The sequence below is a fragment of the Meles meles genome, chromosome 1, assembly GCF_922984935.1.
Source record: "Meles meles chromosome 1, mMelMel3.1 paternal haplotype, whole genome shotgun sequence".
Taxonomy (NCBI): Eukaryota; Metazoa; Chordata; class Mammalia; order Carnivora; family Mustelidae; genus Meles; species Meles meles.
Window position 1 is genome coordinate 49393488 of NC_060066.1, and position 22704 is coordinate 49416191.

Below are 22704 nucleotides of genomic sequence, written 5' to 3' on the forward strand. Positions count from 1 at the left end.
TGTTAGCTATCACTCTTGTTCCAGTTAATTTCTTTACACTGTCTCATTTAATCCTTTCAGTCACCCTATAAGAAAGATATTATTAAGAGGAAGAGGAGGGGCACCTGGGTGGCTCAGTGGGTTAAAGCCTCTGCCTTCGGCTCAGGTCATGATCCCAGGGTTCTGGGATCGAGCCCCACATGGGGCTCTCTGCTCAGCAGGGAACCTGCTTCCTCCTCTCTCTCTCTCTGCCTGCCTCTCTGCCTACTTGTGATCTCTGTCTGTCAGATAAATAAATAAAATCTTTATTTAAAAAAAAAAAAGAGGAAGAGGAAACAGGCTTGAAGAGTGTAGGTGAAATGCTCCAGGCACAAAGCTGAATAGCAGCTGAGGCAGAATTTAAATCCAGATCTTGACTCCAACACCCATGCTCATTCCAACTACACCATGTTGGTTCATTTGGCTAGTTTTTCAGACTTGATAATATGTGAGGATAGAAGGATAAAATCAGGTCTGGAATGTCAAAACCATATACATATTTTACCTAAATAAAGCTTTAAAATGTATAAATTATGTATGCAAAAAGAAGTGATTTAATAAGTATTTCTCTAGTAAGCACACCTCAAGGATTCTGAATAGAATAAGGCAGGTATTATAACACTATTATTATCATTCAGCATCCTCAGGAGACAACCTGGTGTTGTCAGAAAGCACTAGGCTATAAGACTTCTAGGACACAGACCGTACCTTGTTTATCGTTACATAATCAGTACTGAGCACAATACCTGTACGTAGTGCAGAAAACAAGTCTTAGGTCTTGATACTTTGGGGAAACCTAACTTAAAAAGAAAAGAAAAGCTGTCATGACCCTTTCAATCAGTGTAGGTTCACTGCACTGTCCAATATAGTAGCCACTAGAAAGACGTGTCTATTCAAATTTAATTTTAATTAAGATTAAAAACATTAAAAATTCATTTCTCAGCCACACTATCAATATTTTCAGTGTCCAATAATCACATTTGGGTAAAGGATACCATATCAGAGAGCACAGAATATTTTCACCATTGCAAAATGTGCTATTAGAGAGTGCTCTAACAATGACCCATCAAGATCTTCACTGAGACAGCCAGACCATAAGTAGGAAGCCACACACCCTGCAGACAGGTGCATATCACAAGCACATAAAACACACCTGTGGTTTTGTGGGTTGTTTTAATTAATATGGTATCTGCTGGCATCTCTTCTATTCACTCTTCCACTTTCCAGGTTTATCACATCCTAATTCTCGCCATCGAATGAACTGGCCTACCTCAGAACCTACCATTCTTACCCTTAGGAGAAATTATTTCCTCCTAGATTTATTCTCAGTGTGGAGTGAATTTCATAAGCAATCCAGTCAACCTAACAGAAGAATATGTTTTCACAAGTACATACCCAAATCTCAAAGCCTCTACTCCTCAGCCCCTTCCCCAGAAAACTAGAAGGATGCTTCCTTTCCAACTGACGTCCACTGTAATATCCTTTTCACAATCTCAGTGGTAACTGCACAGAACAGACACTCCAATGGCTCTGTCACAGTAGGAAGAGAAGACTGAGGGAATACATGGCTCCTTGGGTTCATACATACGCTTGAAAAATAAAGGTGGGTTCTTTAATCTCCTGAACATTTTCTTTTGAGTCTACAGACAGTGCTAAATTATCATAAAGCTGAAAGGAAAAGTTTTAGTTATTGTTTTCTTTTAGAAGAAAAAAAATTCCTGAAGAAATCCTCCTATTATTTGAAATCTTTCCCAGAAAGAAATGCTAAAGGTAAGAGCTATAGCCATAGCAAGAATCTATTCAAAATAGTCCTTATGTGGACTTCAGAGCACTAGTCAGCTCACCAGTACTATCCCCAGAGCTCACTGGCAACTTGATAAATGATGATGGTGGTGTACAAATAAGAAGTAAACAACACACAAAAAAAGAGTGCTAATTTCAACCTCCATTAGATGCACAAAGGGGGAGAAAATCAATGTTTGACAAATGGAAAATGACAAAATCAGTAAGGGGAGACTTATTTTCAATTTTCTAAGAGGCCCTTTACACACAATGGAGTGTTAAAAACAAGAAAAATAACCAATAAAAACACATTCAATGGGCTCTATTTAAAATGCATTATCACAAACTACAAATACAGAGCAGGAACTAATTGCTTTGTTTGTTCAAAAGAAATCTAATGGTTTCTTTAATTCAGAATAGGTGGTGTTAGCCTTTGAAACTTGATTACATTTTGGTAAGAAGACTATGCAAGTCAAGTACCCAAACTGAACATCTGACTACATTTAGCTATCTATGCTACTTTTGGTACACTGCCAAATTATTCAGTCACTCATTCACTCATTCATTCATTCATTCATTCATTCAACAGACATTTATTAAATATCTTCAGTTGCCAGGTATTTCAGGACTGGAAGATGGAAATATTAATTCCCCCAAGGCCTTGGAAAACAGATAAGTAACAAAAGTGCAAAAAAGCCATAACAGAGGAAATTAGGAGGGTTTACAAGTTTTGCACAGTATTCATTTGCAATATCCTTCTTCTGAAAACGGTACTACACAAATAGAAGAATTTTGTATCAAAGACCAACAAAAGAGTCTCTTATCTGTAATTTCCTTCATAGACAGCAGAAATAAAGCTGAAAATGACAATGAGGATTAGAGATATGAGAATCATACTCACAACACTGCTAAACCTACCCATCACGATTCATGGAAATGCTCAGTGCTGCCTAGTGACAATGTCAATCAGATCTGATGCTGTAGTCAACCATTTTTGGCACTTAGTCTTCTCAGTTACTGTTTAGAAACTGACCTGAAGAAAATTAACCACTCCCTTCTTCGTGCTCTGTACATTTTATTCACACTTCTATTATTTAAATTGTTAAATAACAATGAGGTTAATTATGATGTAGTAGAAACAAACAGACCAGGGTCAAATTCCACCTCTGCAATTTACTGATAGCATTACTTGAAAAAAAAAAATGTAACCTTTCATTAAGTACTATCTTTTCATCCATAAATTGGGAATTATAGTGCCCACCTCATAAACCTATTATGAAGATTAAATAAGACAATGTGTACACCTAAGTCTGAGACTGGAATCTAGAAAATGTACAGTAAGTTGTTAAGTGAATCAAATGAATGAATATCCATACATTTAACTTCCTGTAATGTCTTCGATTTGTATCTGTAGCTCTCTTTCTTACCTGATAGTAAGTTTCTTGAGTGTAAGGACCGTATCCAATTCATTTCCCTTTCTATCTTAGGAACTCGGGGAGTATATTCAAGAAATATTTGAAGGGGGGTATAAATGGCAATTTTGGTTCAAGGATCTTCTTTCCTTGAATAATTATTTAATCTGCATTGTAGTTGCTTCAGATGGTATTATTATTTTTGAAATACATCTATCTGTTCTACATGAAATTATGGCATTTCTATGAATTATTTATCAGAAGAGGTAAATATAATAGTACCTGTATAGAGCTTCTTCAAAAACGATCTTTTGGGGGCGCCTGGGTGGCTCAGTGGGTTAAGGCCTCTACCCTCGGCTCAGGTCATGATCCCAGGGTTCTGGGATTGAGCCCTGCATCAGGCTCTCTGCTTGGCAGGGAGCCTGCTTCCTCCTCTCTCTCTCTCTGCCTGCCTCTCTGCCTGCTTGTGATCTCTGTCTGCCAAATAAATAAATAAAATCTTTAAAAAAAAAAAAAACAAAACTATCTTTTGGAGGAAGACTTAGGTGCAGTTAGCATATCCTTTCTAAAGTAAGCCTCTCCTGAAGAACTGTTGCTAGCATAATGATAAGGCTTAAAAAGAGAAAGAGAATTAAATGGGTAACATTGTTTAAGTAAGTGACTAATTGTTACAAGTAAACATGCTGGTCGTCATGAAACTGGCGACCCCAAATATAACATGCCAGAGAAGAGATATTTTAGAATCACTAGATCTCATTTTTATCTAATCAAAGAAGTTTTCATTTCATTTACATTTATTCAATCATAGAATCATAGAGAAGCCTGAAAGTAAAGGAATAAAAGTGCTAAAAACATTCTTCCAGGGTTGGAGGAGAGGGTGGTATTTTAACTTTGTAGCACTTGAAATGTTTCTGTCAGTCCCAGATAAGCTTTGAAGGAGCTAACTGATTTTACTCAAGCTTGGTACATGATTCAACTTAAACTTCTATCTATGTCTACCTGTGGTTCAGTAAGCCATTGAGTTTCACAGTAAAAATCATTAGAAGAGGATGTCTTATATATCTACTAATATATTTCTGTTAGATTTAGTATATATATGTATGGGTAAAAATTACAGCCAAGGGGCGCCTGGGTGGCTCAGTGGGTTAAGCCGCTGCCTTCGGCTCAGGTCATGATCTCAGGGTCCTGGGATCGAGTCCCGCATCGGGCTCTCTGCTCAGCAGCGAGCCTGCTTCCCTCTCTCTCTCTCTGCCTGCCTCTCTGTCTGCTTGTGATCTCTCCCTGTCAAATAAATAAATAAAATCTTTAAAAAAAAAATTACAGCCAAAATAGGGTGTGGGGAGCAGGAATTGGGGAGCAGGAATTAGGGAGCTGGCTAATCAGTAGTTAATACTGCTCAGCAGAAGTTTAAAACTTCTGAAGTTGGATAGTCTGGATGGTAATTACTAAAAGACACTACTTTCAGGCATCCAGGTTCTAATACTTTGGCCAACTCATTAATAGCACAAAGACAGTTCCTCCCCACCTATAACCAAAATCTAAGAAAGCAAATCCAATATTAGCATTAATTCTTTTAGGTCTGAATGGTAACAAATGCCTCTTAATCTATCACCTATCACATATTTATTGGGAAGCTACTATATGTTAGACATTGCTTGCATTAGAAACTGGAAAAACAAGACAAAGATACAGACCTCACCCTCAAGTAATTCAGCACATGAAAGACAGACAAAAGAAAAATGGTAGGGTTTGTAATGGGAGTCATGACAGTGATAAGCCCTAAGGGTTATGAGGGACAGAAAACCATGTGAAGAAGAAGACCCCTGGTCCAAATCTTAATGAATGAACTTCAGTTATCTGCACACCTCCACCCCCACTAAAAGGGAACAAAACATATGTTCTAAACTCTGAAAACAGCATAGGAAAGTCATGAAAGTGAGAAACTCTGATGCTGAATAAAGTGGATGTGGGATGCTGTAGGAGGCGAGTGAGACAGAGAAAGTAGAGCCTTTGTAGAGCATGAAAGGGAGCTTGTATTTTTTTTAAGTCATGTGGAATCAGAGGATTTCACATAAATGTTGATTGTTAAGTAATCTGATTTAGCATTGGATCATCTAGCTGCCGTTATAGAATGGACCAAGGGGAACAAATCTTAGGGCAAAAAGACCCATGCCAAAAGGATAGAATGGACATGAGGAAATTGTACTATATGCTGGCTAATTGAACATAATAATAAAAAAAATAATAATAAATTGTGGGAAGGAGAATCAGTAGAATTGTTGCTGGATGGATGAGGGGGGCTGAGGGAGAATGCGTGGTCTGGGATCACTGACCGGTATAGATGAGGATGCTCATAGGATTATCCAAGAAGAGGAAGGGTTGGAGATGGGAAGATAGTTAGGCTAGTGGGGAGTGGAGAATGATGATGAATTCACGTTTGTTGTAAATTAAATCTGAGATAAGCAGCACTGCTAAGTGAAAACAAAAGGCAGTTGCCTGTCCAGGTCAACAGCTCCAGAAAGTGACATTAGGTGGCAGTAGATACTTGTAACCATATAAGTGGATGAAATTTTCTAGGAAGAAAGTATAAAAAGGAAGAGAAGAGAGCTGAGTCCTGGGGAATGTTGACATTTTAAATGGCTATCCCTAGAATAAAAAAAGGACACCAAAAAGTTAGAACTGAAGAAGTAAACCAAAAATGGCATTTCAGAGCCTTTAGAAAGAAAAAGTTTCAGGAACAAATATCCCACCAAATATCAAATGCTTTAAAAACTTTTATTTATCTTTTTGTTCCTTTATCTATTCATCTACTCAATAAGTGTTTATTGGTTTCCTAATATATTCTAGCCACTAGCTATGTACAGTTGCTAAACAAAGTTAACCCTGTCCTGAGATAGATTACCATTTAACGGAATAAACTGATTTTATTTTTATATATATATTTTTTATTTCTTTATTTTTTTCAGCGTAACAGTATTTATTGTTTTTGCACAACACCCAGTGCTCCATGCAATACGTGCCGTCCCTATTACCCACCACCTGGTTCCTCCAACCTCCCACCCCACCGCCCCTTCAAAACCCTTGGGTTCTTTTTCAGAGTCCATAGTCTCTCATGGTTCAACTCCCCTTCCAATTTCCCTCAACTTCCTTCTCCTCTCCATCTCCCAATGTCCTCCATGTCATTCGTTATGCTCCACAAATAAGTGAAACCATATGATACTTGACTCTCTCTGCTTGACTTATTTCACTCAGCATAATCTCTTCCAGTCCCGTCCATGTTGCTACAAAAGTTGGGTATTCATCTTTTCTGATAGAGGCATAATACTCCATAGTGTATACGGACCACATGTTCCTTATCCATTCGTCCGTTGAAGGGCATCTTGGTTCTTTCCAGAGTTTGGCGACCGTGGCCATTGCTGCTATAAACATTGGGGTACAGATGGCCCTTCTTTTCACTACATCTGTATCTTTGGGGTAAATACCCAGTAGTGCAATTGCAGGGTCATAGGGAAGCTCTATTTTTAATTTCTTCAGGAATCTCCACACTGTTCTCCAAAGTGGCTGCACCAACTTGCATTCCCACCAACAGTGGAAGAGGGTTCCCCTTTCCCCACATCCTCTCCAACACATGTTGTTTCCTGTTTTGCTAATTTTGACCATTCTAACTGGTGTCAGGTGGTATCTCAATGTGGTTTTAATTTGAATCTCCCTGATGGCTAGTGATGATGAGCATTTTTTCATGTGTCTGATAGCCATTTGTATGTCTTCATTGGAGAAGTGTCTGTTCGTATCTTCTGCCCATTTTTTGATATGATTATCTGTTTTGTGTGTGTTGAGTTTGAGGAGTTCTTTATAGATCCTGGATATCAACCTTTTGTCTGTACTGTCATTTGCAAATATCTTCTCCCATTCCGTCGGTTTCCTCTTTGTTTTGTTGACTGTTTCCTTTGCTGTGCAGAAGCTTTTGATCTTGATGAAGTCCCAAAAGTTCATTTTTGCTTTTGTTTCCTTTGCCTTTGGAGACATATCTTGAAAGAAGTTGCTGTGGCTGATATCGAAGAGGTTAATGCCTATGTTCTCCTCTAGGATTCTGATGGATTCCTGTCTCACATTAGGGTCTTTTATCCATTTCGAGTTTATCTTTGTGTACGGTGTAAGAGAATGGTCGAGTTTCATTCTTCTACATATCGCTGTCCAGTTTTCCCAGCACCATTTATTGAAGAGACTGTCTTTTTTCCACTGTATATTTTTTCCTGTTTTGTCGAAGATTATTTGACCATAAAGTTGAGGGTCCATATCTGGCTCTCTACTCTGTTCCACTGGTCTATGTGTCTGTTTTTATGCCACTACCATGCTATTTTGGTGATCACAGCTTTGTAGTAAATCTTGAAATCAGGTAACATGATGCCACCAGTTTTGTTTTTGTTTTTCAACATTTCCTTAGCAATTTGGGATCTCTTCTGATTCCATACAAATTTTAGGATTATTTGCTCCAGCTCTTTGAAAAATACCGGTGGAATTTTGATCGGAATGGCATTAAAAGTATAGATTGCTCTAGGCAGTATAGACATTTTAACAATGTTTATTCTTCCGATCCAAGAGCATGGAATGTTCTTCCATCTTTTCGTGTCTTCTTTAATTTCTTTCATGAGTGTTCTGTAGTTCCTCGAGTACAGATCCTTTACCTCTTTGGTTAGGTTTATTCCCAGGTATCTTATGGTTCTTGGTGCTATAGTAAATGGAATCGATTCTCTAATTTCCCTTTCTGTATTTTCATTGTTAGTGTATAAGAAAGCCACTGATTTCTGTACATTGACTTTGTATCCTGCCACGTTACTGAATTGCTATATGAGTTCTAGAAGTTTGGGGGTGGAGTCCTTTGGGTTTTCCATATAAAGAATCATGTCATCTGTGAAGAGAGAGAGTTTGACTTCTTCATTGCCAATTTGGATACCTTTTATTTCTCTTTGTTGTCTGATTGCAATAAACTGATTTTAAATAAATAAGCCAAGAAATACATTTGTGATTTCAAAACACTGTAAATGCCATAAAAGAATGCTAAGTACCATGGAGGATTCCTTGGGTATGATCATGAGGAGGATGTTAGTGGCTGACTTCTCACTAGCGGTCTCAATGGAATAAGAGAAATGAGCAAAGGTCAAATTGCAACTAATTTGCCATGGGTTGAGGAATAAATATGACGGAAAGATGCAGAATAAAGCAATGTAGACAATTTTCTTAAGAAGCTTGACTATGACAAACAATAGATCAATAGCAAAAAGAAAACAAATGACAAGGGAGATTTTATTCTATTTAAAGAGATGAGAGGATAGAGCATATTTATTGACTGAAGTTACAAGGAACCAGTTGAGAGAAATAAGTATAAATAATTATTAAAGTAAGAAAATAATTGATGAAATTGAGTATAATTAATATAAAATATAAATATAACCTTTCAGGTGGATTCAAATGAGTTAAAGAGACACTACAGGAGTTCTACAAAGTTTCAGGTAGGTGACTTACTGTTTCAGAATCGTTCATATAATCCATTAACATTTTGATTTTAAGTCCCATTTATAAATTTTTTTTTAATTTCCTTCCATAGCCTTTGTAACAAAGTTTATACAGATGAAGTTCTGTTAGGCAAAGGCAAGCCTAAAGTTTTTGCTTCTCAATAATTACATGATAGACTTCCATGAATGTGCAAGTGTGGAATTTAACCTTCAGATCTTTATCAAGCACAACAAAATGTTAGTGCTCATATTTAAATTCTGATGAAAACATCAGTAAAGGAGTATGGAGTATATTTTGTCTTGTCCATACAGAATGCTATCCTCCAATTCATGTAGCATGATGATGTAAAAGTCTATCTAATTTTTTCTAGTCTTATTTCTTTCTTGTTCATATAAACAAAATTTAAAAAAGAAGAAGCAGTTGTGTCAATAACATGAAACCTTTCTTTCCTCAAATAACAGTATAATTGTGTGGTTTTTTCACTCATAATTATTTATACCCAAGGACTTTGTTATATTTTATTTGTTCCTCCTAAATATGAGAAATAGACAGAGGTTTGGGAGTTATCCAAAGTTACCCAATATGTACAGGTAAGCTGCAACCTCCCATTTCAAGAAAAACACTTTTGTGGCCTCAGATTTTGTATAACAATACTAAGCTGGGGTTAGGTGCCAAATTGTCCCCATTGGTGATCTGTGGTGATTAAAATCTCTTTTAATTTGTTTTTATCTGCACCTAATTTTCTTTGTAAAAAAAATTGCCACATAGTTAAACATATTCATAATCTACACTACTTTGATGAACTCCACAAGAGGGTGACTATTCTTCTTAAGTGTCACAGAACTTATTCCAAATTCTTAATCATTTTCTTGAATTTGAATAAGAGAAAATTAACTCATATATTTAATTTGGATGTATAAGTGTAAAATTTTACATTTAATTGTGGTCACTCCTTTTGAATTCCCTTAACACATCCTGCTTCTCTATAGCATTTTATTATAGCTATTTTTGTGTTTCATTATTCCACTATTAGATTGTTAACTTCTTGTAGACAGAAACATTTTACTCATTTCAACCTCAACATGTTTTGCAAAGTGCCTTGTACAAAGTCCAGTATTGGTCAGTTCTTACTCAATTCAACTTTCTACAATTCTATGAGAAATAAATCATCTTTAACAAGTTACATATTAATGTGTTAATACCAAACATGAGTAATGACTGCATAGATAATTCCATTGGGCATTTGAGCAATTGGATACACAACAAGTAAAAAGACACAATTCTGACACATTAGTTCTAATACATTTCTTTTAAAAATTTTAAAAATATTATTATGATTTGAGCCAGAAAACATGTGTACTGCCGTAGCTCTAGACAAGTCAACAGTTCCATGCTCCTGCTTTCTTGTTTATAAGGCATTATTTTAGTAACTGCTTTGTATACCTCTTAACTTGTTACAAACTCAATATCTGTAAGGTAAAATTAATGAGGTTTCAGGATATGATGTAATTTATAAACCAATACTTTCAGTAAGGATTTTTTTATAATAGCCAATGTGGTTAATTCAAACTGAAAGTTTTATTTCTTTTCAATAGCATGAAGTTATTGTAAAATTCTGATATGTAATTAATTACCTCAACCTTCCCTTTTAATATGTATGGCCTTACAGAAAGCTCTTAACTGTTCCTAAATGTCTTAAATACATTAAATGTTTTTAAAATGTACTCTGTTTCAAAACCATGGTTTCGAAACCAAGTAAAAATGAACGAAAATGAATAAATCAATGAAAATGAATAATTATCTTATATAGAAGAATTTCTTATTGTCATCACTACAATCAAGAGGTGATGTTGCCTTTTCACAACTATCCAGGTAACAGAAAACCAGAATAATTAAATACATGACAAATTTTAAAATACTTTTTTAGTTTTAATAGTACTTTCAAAAGCTTCTTCTCTTGGAGTTACTGATTAATTGTAAATGGGACTGACCCTTCCCTCTGTCTTACCCTGCGCACTGTGTAGTAGGTAGATTTCATAGCAGTTTGTTGTTAGCAGTATCATCCCAAATGGAGAGCAATAGAAAGAACTGAGGCATCTGGATGAACCACCAACAATATAATCAGCCCTGAATACAGGAGAATAGGCTGAAACATAAAAATATACAACTGCAGTGCACCTGGGTGGCTCCGTGGGTTAAGCACTTAAGAGTCTGCCTTCCACTTGGTCATGATCCTGGGGTCCTGAGATCCAGCCCCACATCCAACTGCCTGCTCAGCTGGGAACCTGCTTCTCCCTCTCCCTCTACCTGCCGCTAGCCCTGCTTGTGTGCATTGTCTCTTTCTTTTGTCAAATCAATAAATAAAATCTTTTATATATATATATATATATATATATATATATATATATATATACAATTGCAGTTAATATCCAGTGATCTCAAATAAAATTAAGAGTAGACTTGACTTTCAGCCCAAGTCCCATGTTTAAAACACTATTAAAATGTATTTTGACATTAGTAGCCATGCCATCTCTGAAGTGTGTGTGACACTCAACAAAAATTGCAGAAAATGCAGTGCCTAAAGAGAGCTCAGATGCATGAAGGTAGAAATGAAATACATTGGAAATAGTCTACAAATTAGTTTTCTTATTTTCATGGTGCAAACATACCTTTCAGGGGCACCAGACATACTACTGAAGGCAATTTTATATTAAACAACAAATAATTCATGGTGCTTGGTCAGCTTATATATACATTGATATAAATCAATCCATCTCCAAAAAAGCACATAAACACAATATGATTGTGAATGTGTTTTTCCAACAGCTGGATGTTGCATCAGTAATACCATTTGATGTTCTCTACCTCTTCTTTGGGTTTAATCCAATATTTAGGACAAATAGGATATTAAAGGTAAGATAATTATATTTAATTTTCTTTTATAATAATGGAAATCTTGAAATGTTTTTAAATGTCTGAAAAGTATGATATTTTTAATTTTTCCCAAACTGTCCATTTTTCTGCCCTCATCAATACTACGAATTTTTTTAAAAAGGCAAAATATCATTGTTTCTACTGATGGAAGTTGCTCTTGATTGTTTTATTCTATATCTCACAAGAGGTATTTTTATAATCTATGATAGGAATGATAGGAATTTATACTTCTAAATGCAACTATAATTAGAAAATGAGTCTTTCATAACCTTACATAATAATCTTTCATAATTTTATTCTTTCCCATTTGTCCTTTTTCATTAGACAGTCACTGAATGCCTGGAACACAGGCAGTAAAACGAGAGATTAGGTTACTTCTAAATTATCTTATTCATCTAAAATTCTATAATTCTAAAAAAAAAAGCTGCAAACACTTTTAATAACAAAATTATTTACATATTTGGATACAACTCAAATATCCACCAACAGAAAACTACTTAAACAAACTGCAGGATGTCTATATAATAGATGACTTTGTAAAACAAGAAGTTAATAAATAAAAAGGACTGTTTTCTATTAATTTATACAGGAAGATATCTAAGGTAAATTACTAATTTAAAAAAAGCTAGTTACAGATAGTTTATAGAACAATACTAATTTTTGTATAACACAAATGGAAAAATATTCCATTTATTTGTGTTTACATAAACAATGAAAAATTACCAAAATGTTTAATAAAAATGGTTAACTGAGGTGGGGTTGGGTGACAAGAGAGAAAATCAGAATGAATAGGGGCAGGAGTGGGAGCAAGTCTTTTAAAGGCATATATTTCCTGTTGTTTTTGAATTATGTGAAGGCATTACCTATTCAAAAAGATTCTAAGACAGAAACATTTTATAACTCGTAGCTTCATCAGGCAGCTAAAAGAAACCTGAGGAGATTGAGGAGGTGAAATTTCCTGTAAATCTTTAACAATAGCAACAATGTCATATTTCCAAAGACAACCTTCATAAAAGGAACACCAAAGATTTTATAGATTTTTGGTGGTTATCTCTCTCACACATTGGGAAGACAACACAACACAACCTGGGGACACGGTGGAACCTGACGACAGCAAAAATAGCAGCAACCAAAAAGAAGCAGCAAATGCTCTTTGTTGGATACATACTTGGGGTTGCACACTTTGTTAAACTTAATATTCATAATTTTATTTATTCCTTCAAACAAATTCATTTTAGAGATGAGGAAAATGAGAACAGGGTGGGAAAATGTGCATTTTATCACATATTTTTCTGACTCCAAATTCTTCACTGTAATCAGATTGGCAAATAAACCTCAAACTGAAGGGGCTTTCCTTCCATGCCCAAGCCCTTAAGGGAAATAGCAACTCTGAATTAGATGCATATATACTCATTGTATCTTTTTGAACAACGTCAAAAACAGCTAACTAATACTAATATTACCAGACTTTAAATTTTATTGAAGTAAATACACACTTGCTTAAAAATAAAACTAGTGTTGAGCAACAGGACTTAACACGTACTTATAACTTCAATGGATTATATTATACTTTTCCTATTTTGCTTATGTCTTGAGTATAGCGCGATTTTAATTATTGTAAAATAGGGTTCTACCAGATACTTTAAAAAGAAAAAGGGAAGAAATGTTTTTAGGCTTGCTTTTCAACAAGCATTACAAACAAGACTATCACTAGAGAGTAAAAATAAAATAAAGCAAGAAACCCTGGGAGTTTGGCAACATTCTAAAATGTAGGGGCCAAAGGAAAATACAGCTAAACAGACCCTAGTTTGTTTGTTTCAGAGACTTATGAATGGAATTATTTTCAGTAACAAAGTTTATTTTACATAGTTTTATTTAAATAGATGTATTTAAAACTAACACACTTTTGGATTTCTTTTGTTTGTTTTCTACATAGTACACTTCATTTTTTGAGTTTAATCATCACCTAGAGTCTATAATGGACAAAGCGTATATCTACAGGTAAAGTAAACTCAGTATACTTCCGGGGGTGGAAGAGAAAGTAATGGAGGAATAGTTTAGCCAGCATTTGAGAAGAATATGATCTCCCTGCCAAAGAAAACAGAAATTAATAAATAAAATTAATTAATTAATTAAAATAAATTAATTAAAATTCTGCAATTGCAGAATTTTGGCTATATAAAATAAAGGGCTATGTTCTAAAACAGACTTGACTATTTTGAAATGAGATAAAAGCATGAAAATCCTATTAGATTTTAGAAGAATACAGAACTAAAAATAGAATGTATTACTTGTTCCAGTCAGAACAAGTACAGGTAAGCGTGCTCCTTCACAAGCTGACTTTGCATCTCTCTCATAACAATTCATTCTAATCCGAATTTCATTCATTTGCTCTCCTGAACTTCACTTGCACAGAGACTTCTAGTCACTATTAATCGAAGCATAAAGTCCCATGAGCTTTTCAGAGATATCCAGTTAAATCAGTCTAGCGTATTTTATGAGACTCAAAGTGGAGAGGTGACCCCTGAGGCATGTCTTTCAGGGGGTTGATTCATACCATCTGTGAAAAGAGAGGAAAGTTGTTTTTTGTTTTTGTTTTTGTTTTTTTTTACGCTCTGTCAGTCCCAGTCAAGACACTGCAGTTAGAAAACACGCAACGGCACCATCATTTTATACTGTACTAATGAGAGTTAACAGTTCACAAATTTAAAGCAAGGAGATTCCATGGAGACTTTAAGGAAAAGAAAATGTTAAAATAGGCTGTATTCCAGGAACAACATGAGCCCTTACTTTGCATTTATTCTCCTTGGCAGAGTCATTCGAACAACTGGATACTTGCTGTTTACTCTGCACATTAATGCCTGTATTTATTACTGGGCTTCTGACTATGAAGGAATTGGAACTACTAATTGGGTGTATAATGGTGAAGGAAATAAGTAAGTTTTAATTTGAAGGAAACAATTTTATGGATTCTTCTTAACTTTTCTGTTTCAGTGTATGTGTTTTCCTAAACCAGTGTTTTTGGGAAACTATAAATCACAACTCATTAATGGCCAGTAAAAAGTTTTGAATCAGTTTACTTTTAAGTGAAAGAGAGTAAAGTAGAAGAGAATAGAATAGAAATTATCAGTCTGTCATACCTAATAGATGTGTGTGTGTGTATCTTGGATTGACCTGAGAAATGCATGGATTATGCATACCTGGATTATGATCAAAAAAGTTTGAAAGCCTCTGCTTTAGACAACTGACTGGTAAGGTAACTTTTAATAACTTCAATGCTGATTGTTAGTAATGAACAATGTTAATTATTTGGAGGGCAGGTGCAGTAGCTAATTAGTTTACCACTGAAGGGTTTTATGGGTTTATGAGTCAGCTATAACCACTCACTCAATTAAACACTTACAGAGTAACAAGGATCATAAATTAAACTTGACAATTAGATATGCAAGTATCACAGGAATAAAAGAAATTATTTGAAAATCTTAGGGCAGTAGAATTATGATTCAATAGTAACAGCTGGGTTATTTAATAGTGAGAATTCCTTTTGGTAGATACAGGTGTCTGGCATAAAATTAACTCTCTTAACTTTATGCTCCAATGAAATGACATTGAGCATATTATAAGGCAATGTCCTTAATGGAAAAGGGCAGGTCCCAGCATGACTTTGAAGAGCAACTCACAGGGGCCTTGGGAAGGAAAGCAATTATAGGATAGAGCAAAGAGAGTGAAAATACCTCACAAAATTACACACTACCTAGGGTGAGCAGGATGTGTGTGAGGGATTATAGCAACAGTCTTTGAACTTTTAATCAGAACTGATTTTAGAAATTTGAAGTCAGAAGACCCACTGATTAGGAAAACATACACATATACATACACACACGCAGAATAACTATTCCTGGAAAGTTTATAATCAAATCTATTAGTAATTCCATTTAGAATATGTAGTTTTTAAAGATTTTATTTATTTATTATTTCTCAGAGAGAGAGAGAGAGAGACAGAGGCAAGCAGAGGGAAAAGCAGGCTCCCTGCTGAGCAAGGAGCCCAACGTGGGACTTGATCCAAGGACCCTGGGATCATGACATGAGCTGAAGGCAGACACTTAATCAACTGAGCATTTTTATATATTTTTAAGATAACTTTCTTCTAACAGTTATTAATACTTACTATTCCTCAAAGTTTTCAGACACCACCTTTTATTACTATGCACCTTCTATTACTTCATATTATTCTTTGACCTCATAAGCCCAATGCGTTTTTTACTTAGCTCTTTTGATGATGTCTGATGACCTATAAAGTGAAGGTTGCTTATGAGGTCACTGGACTTATATACTTTGCCCTCATTAGAATTAGGCAGCAAATTGTGGGTCATAAGTGAAGTATTGTGAACATTTAAAAAAAGAGTCAAATTTAATACCATTCCATTAATCCTCACCACAATAACAAATCTATTCATTTTAATTGAAGTCAAAGAGTCATTTCATTTATATTGAATAGGCATCCTTCATTCAACTACAAAACTTGACAAAGAAGAAGGTTTAGCTCAAGAGAAAAACATACGTAGTTAAGGTTATTTTGTATCCCCAAAATATCCCCAGTATACCTTTGTTCTTTGTCCATATGTACCACAGTTTACTTATTTATGGGCTTAAATTTCCCAGTGTCCAGAAATGTCTTAACCAAAAAAAAAAAAAAAAAAGAGTTTAAAAAAAGTTAAAAAAAAAAAAAAAACAAGCAAAGCTGTCATGGGAATCATGGCTTTAGACAGGGTGATGAAGGAATCAAAATTACTATGCCTTAATGCTGGGGAAATTTAGGAAGACTTACCTCCCTTCATTCTACACATGAAAAAAAAATGAGACCAAGGTAGGTGAAGGTATTTTTTCATGGTTTCCTATACTTCAGGTCAGACACTAGCAAAAGGAAAGGAAAGGGAAGGGAAGGGAAGGGAAGGGGAGGGAAGGGAAAAGCTCATCAAATAATATACTTAAGATTTGTGCTTTTATTGTATTTTCAAAATTTAAAAGTAACTCTATGCAAATATTGAACTCTGGTTAATATATTTGTTCTGAAGCACTGTATTTAGAAGGAAGTGCTTACTGTCTGCAAATTACTTTGAAATGCATCCAAAAAATAAGATGGAAAAGAAAAGAAAATGGATTGCTGAATGGAAAATTGGAGGGATATGCGACAAAATAGGTAGAGTAAAATGTTTATAGTAGAATCTAGGTGTTCACTATAAAAGGTGGGGATTCACTATAAAATTCTTTCAGTTCTTTTGAAAGGGAAGGGAAAAGAAGGGAAGGGAAGGGAAAAGAAAGAAAAAGGGAGGGAGGGAGAAAGAAAAGAAAGAAAAGTCTTTACACTAGACACTATACACCCTTTGGATGTAACAAAACACCAGAACAGCAATGAGTTCAGTGGACCAAAAAGGAGATGAAAGCCATCTGGCAGCACAACAGGGAAGAGTCTGCAAGTGGATTCCACAGATGTGCTCACAGATGCAGTCTTCCTATGTTCTTATTTCAGTAAGTCTAGGTGTGCATAACCATTCACTTATTCTTTCATATCATTCAACAAATATTATTAAACTCTTATTGTGCTAAGTCCATAAATACCTTTGTGGAACTTACCTTCTAGTGAGACCATTCTCCCTCATACCCAATACATCCAGTGATAAATTTATAGAAATGTGGGACTAAGGTGGGTAGCAGTAGTTAAGAAGGTCCACTCACAAAGTATTAAATTAGATACTTTTAAAAGTTACATGTTCCACTGTACATCCACCACAAAGGCTAAAAATTAAAAAGACTGAAAATGTCAAGTGTGGGGGTAAGAACAAGAAACAACTGGAATGCTCATATATTGTTGGAGAGAATGCAAAATAACAACCATTTTAGGAAAAGATATGACAGTTTCTTTTACAATTAAAAATACAATTTACACGTTGTACGTAAGCGATAAATCTCTAGATTCTACCCCTGAAACTAATGTTATGCTGAATGTTAAGTAACTGGAATTCAAATAAAAACTTGAAAAAAATGTACCTTACAAACAAAAATTTAAGCCTAAATATTTTCTCAATAAAAATAAAAATATGTGTCCATTAAAAACTTATGTAAGTACATGTACATTGAAGAATGTTTATTCATAATAACCAAAAACTTGAGACAGCCTAGGTGTTCATACATAGGAGAATAAACAAACTGTTCTATATTCGTGCAATGGATTCTACTCAGAAATAAAAAAGCAAAAACTGTTTTTATATACAACAACATGAATAAATTTCAAAATCATTATTCTGAGTGAAAGACATCTTACAGAAAAGTGTACGTACGGTATAATTTCATTTATGTGAAATTCTAAAATAGGCAAAACTCATCTCTGGTCAAAAACATTAGAAGAGTTGTGGCCTCCAGGAAAAGGAATGACGGAGCTTTCTAGAGAGATGGAAATGTTCTCTATCTAGATAAGTGTTTGGGTTACACAGAAATATATATTTGTCAAAATTCACCAAATAATATACTTAAGACTTGTGCTTTTGTTATATTTTCAAAATTTAAAAATAACTCTATACAAATATTGAACTCTGGTTAATATATTTGTTCTGAAGCACTGTATTTAGAAGGAAGTGCTTACTGTCTGCAAATTACTTTAAAATGCATCCAAAAAATTAGATGGAAAAGAAAAGAAAATGGATTGCTGAATGGAAAATTGGAGGGATATGCGACAAAATAGGTAGAGTAAAATGTTTATAGTAGAATCTAGGTGTTCACTATAAAAGGTGGGGATTCACTATAAAATTCTTTCAATTCTTTTGTTTAAAAGATCTTATAAAAATGTTGGAGGGAGGTTTCATGTCATCTTTGTTTCACAGAAGAATTTCTGTTTTCACACTAAATGGTTTTTATGGTTTTATGTCAAATTCTGCCTTACTGCTCTAACTTGGAACTGTATGCATACAGCCTATTAGATACTTCATGTATTAAGTCAGCCAGATAGAATCTCCTTGAAAAGATCTATCTTCCTGCCATGTTAATATTAGAGGTGGACACACTTGACTAATTAAGCTAATCCTAGAAAAATCAATAAGGTGCCATCTAATTAAATTACAAATCTTACCTCTGGTTGTGCATGTCTGGGTATAGAGAAATGACTGAGAAAAGATCCAAAAATAAACCTCAAAGCATTAGGGCAGAAAACTTCCAATTAACATAGCAGACTATTTTGTACACAAAAAAATAATAGTTCAAGGCTAACACTTCAGATTCAAAAAATCAATGTCTGTATTTCACATTCGATTCTTTTCTAACATCCATAAATAAGAAAATGAAAGTAATTCATAGTTATTCCTGTTAACACTGTAGTGACTTTGAAGGGGACAGTAATCCCAACATTTGTAATGGAGTTGACCATGTAGAGAGAGAATCTAGACCCTGTCCCACTCTTAGGTAGTATTGGGTTCAATATATTTCCTTAATTTAAAGGACCCACAAGTCCTAGGCCTGTGACCAAACAAAATCAGTAATAGGAAATTATAAATTGGAATTTTAAAAGTTAAAATGCAATCTATAAAATTATTTCCATACTTCTTCAAGGTGGTTCTCTTTGACATCCAGTTCACTATAATGTTAGCAAGTCCAAAGAAATCTGCTAGAAAAAAATACAGAGTGGTAATATTTTTATTCTCTTGGCACAGTGGTTTCAAATCTTTCCAAAGAGTTAATTATTTTTCTGTTCCTACTCTGCCAGGTTTAAAAAAAAAAAAAAACTCATGTCCTTCAAAAGGTATTGAATTTCAAAATAAGTGATTTCTTTCTAGATCTGCTTTTGAATATTGACTTTAACTGCAGTTTGATTCTTTGCAAACCTCCAACTCCCTACTATTTAAAAATCTCAAAACTATAAACTTTTTCACAAGAAAAAGACCACCCTCGTTCAAAGACTAATACACAATTACTTGAAGTGCAAATATTTACGTGGCACATGTAATAAAAGAAATAAAAACCAGACTAGGACCAGAATTCTGTAAAAAAAATACTGCTTTTCTGTGTCTACCCTAGAAACTAGAACTGCTAGTTGGAATCCACAAAATCCAGTGCCTCCCTGCAGCAATATATGGAGATGTTGTGTATATATAGCAAATTTTTCTTCAAGGATTCTGTGGGAATAGCTGATTCAGACCATGTTATCAGAGCTATACGAAATATATCAAGCACTGTACCTAATGCACAAAAATTATAATAAATGTACAATAAGGTTGTAATACCAACTTTCAGTCCTACCTTACTACAGACTCTGTGAAACCCTTAGCCAAATGTAGCTAAGTCAATCTTATATGTTCTGTCCTAATCTTTAACATATTATTTTCTGCTGCCTTGATTTCTAATTCTCTTCCTATCTGGGCTATATAGATCCCAGTCTCTCCACTTGAAATTGTTCAAGTACAGAATCTTTATCAAGTATATTTCTAAGCTTGATTATTATAGTAATCAAGTATATTGTTATTATACCTGATTTTTCTTCAATACTAAATTTCTAGATGAATTACATATTACACCCAAGAGAAATTTCCCTTTCAATATTGAGGTCAATATGCCTCTATCTCTGTTATGGTTATATATTCAATAATTTAATAAGTATGGGTAGAAAAGAGAGAGGAGGAATATATCTGTTGTATTTTCTATCAGTAAAAACAAGTGTATCTAAACTATAAAGGCTCTCCAATCTTTATAAATATCCTCGATCTCATAAATCACTAGTGTGGTCATTTAAAGATGCCCTCAAATTCTTTGCTGCTCCTCTCATTGTAAGGATTCTGTAAAAAGTACTGCTATCCTTTCCCTCAACTCTGTAACAAGAGATTAAGACATTATGGAACTTCTGAGTTATAAGAAAACTTATAGCTACTGAGCTGCTAGAGCCACCATGTAAGAAGCCCATCTACCCTGAGACTGCCATGCTATGAGGAAATTCAAGCTAGTTGTACTGAGAGGCTGCTTGAAAAGAGGATAGCCAGACAGACCCATCCATTCTAACCAATCCAGCCAAGGTTCAGACATGTGAGAGAAGAAGACACCTTGGGCATTCCAAACAAACATAATGTGTAGAACAGAGGAACCCAGTCAAGAGTTAGAATCAAGGGGGTGCCTGGGTGGCTCAGTGGGTTAAGCCTCTGCCTTTGGCTCAGGTCATGGTCTCAGGGTCCTGGGATCGAGCCCCACATCGGGCTCTCTGCTCCGCAGGGAGCCTGCTTCCTCCTCTCTCTCTGCCTGCTGCTCTACTTGTGATCTCTCTCTCTTTCTCTCTGTCAAATGAATAAATGGAATATTAAAAAAAAAAAGAATCAAGACCCCAAGTATTTGGCCTCAACAAGTCTGCCCAACTATCTCCAGTCATTAAAGTCACCCCAGCTGAGGGTCTACTCATCATGGAACATTAATGAGCCTTCTCTGTTGGGTTTTACACAAATATCCAACCCACAAATTTATAAGTCCTAATAAAATAGTTGTTTCATAACAGTAAATTTTGGGGTTATTTTTTTGCAGCAAGAGATAAGCAGAAGAGCTAGTAAACACCCTCCATTGGGGCTAATTATTTAGCCATTTCATAACATTTATCAAGAAGTTTGTTAATAATATGGTATTTGCTAATGTTTCCTATAGAAAGAAAATCATGATTAGGAGGAAATGTGTTATAACTTAGTAGTAAACTATACTCCCAAGCATAGTGGTCTTTTAATGTAATAGTAAAAAGCAAAATATATATGTTTTCTTTTCACAGGTATCTGAGGTGTTATTACTGGGCTGTTCGAACTTTAATTACCATCGGGGGCCTTCCAGAACCACAAACATTATTTGAAATAGCTTTTCAACTGTTGAATTTTTTTTCTGGAGTTTTTGTGTTCTCCAGCTTAATTGGTCAGGTAAATAGAGATGTGAATTCCTAGATACATAATGGTACAATTTTTGAAAATCTAGTAAGTCTTTATAATTTTACAAAAGAAAAATCAAAATCCATCTAGTGCTTTCTTTATTTTTACTAATGTTCATCTATTTTAATGAATTTGAGGAAGATGTGAAGGAGTCAACACTGCCTTTCAATTTTTAAACTGTTATATCTCTCAGAAGACCTATCTACAGTGAGTGTCATGTTAGACTCAGAGAAAATCAAGTTTCTAAATTGACTTCTTGGAATTTCCTGAAAAACTTTAAAATCTCCCTTCTTTAATTAAACTTCAAGTATTATCATACAGTCCCCAGATTAAAATCAACTTCAGAGGTTACTTAAACCAGAGGCTACTAAATGCCATCTAAATATATTTAATTAATAAGTCATTGGCTCATAAATGCTTACTATGACATCCCTTTGTCCTTATTCTCAAGGAATCACAGTCTGGTAAGAAAGTAAAACAATTGCAAATAACTATTGCAAGACAGTTGGCATTTGCAAGGCATAGAGTCCAATATCTTTGTGGACTCCCAGATTTTCAAGAAATAAAAACCTGAAGAGCATAGCATTCTTAGAAGGTATATTTCCTTGGGAGGTACTTCATATACCATATGTTTGAGAACAAAAAAGTCATGTTGAGATTCATATCTTGGGTGAAGAGTTAGGCAAAATCACAAAATGACTATCATCACTAGATACATCATTAGTTCTTACCGCACTCACTGTGGTATGAATAAGTCCCATGCTTTAACAAAATTTAGCAATAAGAACTATTTTTTATAACATTTGAGGCTGACCACAATAGTCAAATCTCAACTCCTACACCCATGAATATCAGGGCCTGCTATCCATGGTAAGTACAAAAGGGAAGTTTGAAATCTCTACATTAGTTCAGAATAGGGAAGTTTCCCAGAAGAATGTATTTGCAACATCTTAAAAAACAAAACAGATAGGGCCCAGTAGTTATAGACAGGTAGTCCAATCAATCAGAAACAGTGTGTGAAAGATGGCAATGATAAAATACAAGCGTGTTTGAGAAAATAGAGTACAGAATGACCAGAGTGAATGATGCTTATAAATAAGTTAGAGATG

General features: G+C 34.8%; 1 protein-coding gene across 1 annotated transcript in view; it reads left to right on the forward strand.

The window, feature by feature from the left end:
- CNGB3 (cyclic nucleotide gated channel subunit beta 3) overlaps nucleotides 1-22704 on the forward strand; it is a 150759-nt gene that overhangs the window by 71334 nt on the left and 56721 nt on the right. Inside the window, exons 8-12 of the mRNA XM_046001534.1 lie at nucleotides 8672-8722; nucleotides 11553-11639; nucleotides 13597-13661; nucleotides 14474-14596; nucleotides 21445-21586. Of these exons, the coding sequence (XP_045857490.1) occupies nucleotides 8672-8722; nucleotides 11553-11639; nucleotides 13597-13661; nucleotides 14474-14596; nucleotides 21445-21586 (468 nt within the window). The remainder of the gene's footprint in view (nucleotides 1-8671; nucleotides 8723-11552; nucleotides 11640-13596; nucleotides 13662-14473; nucleotides 14597-21444; nucleotides 21587-22704) is intronic.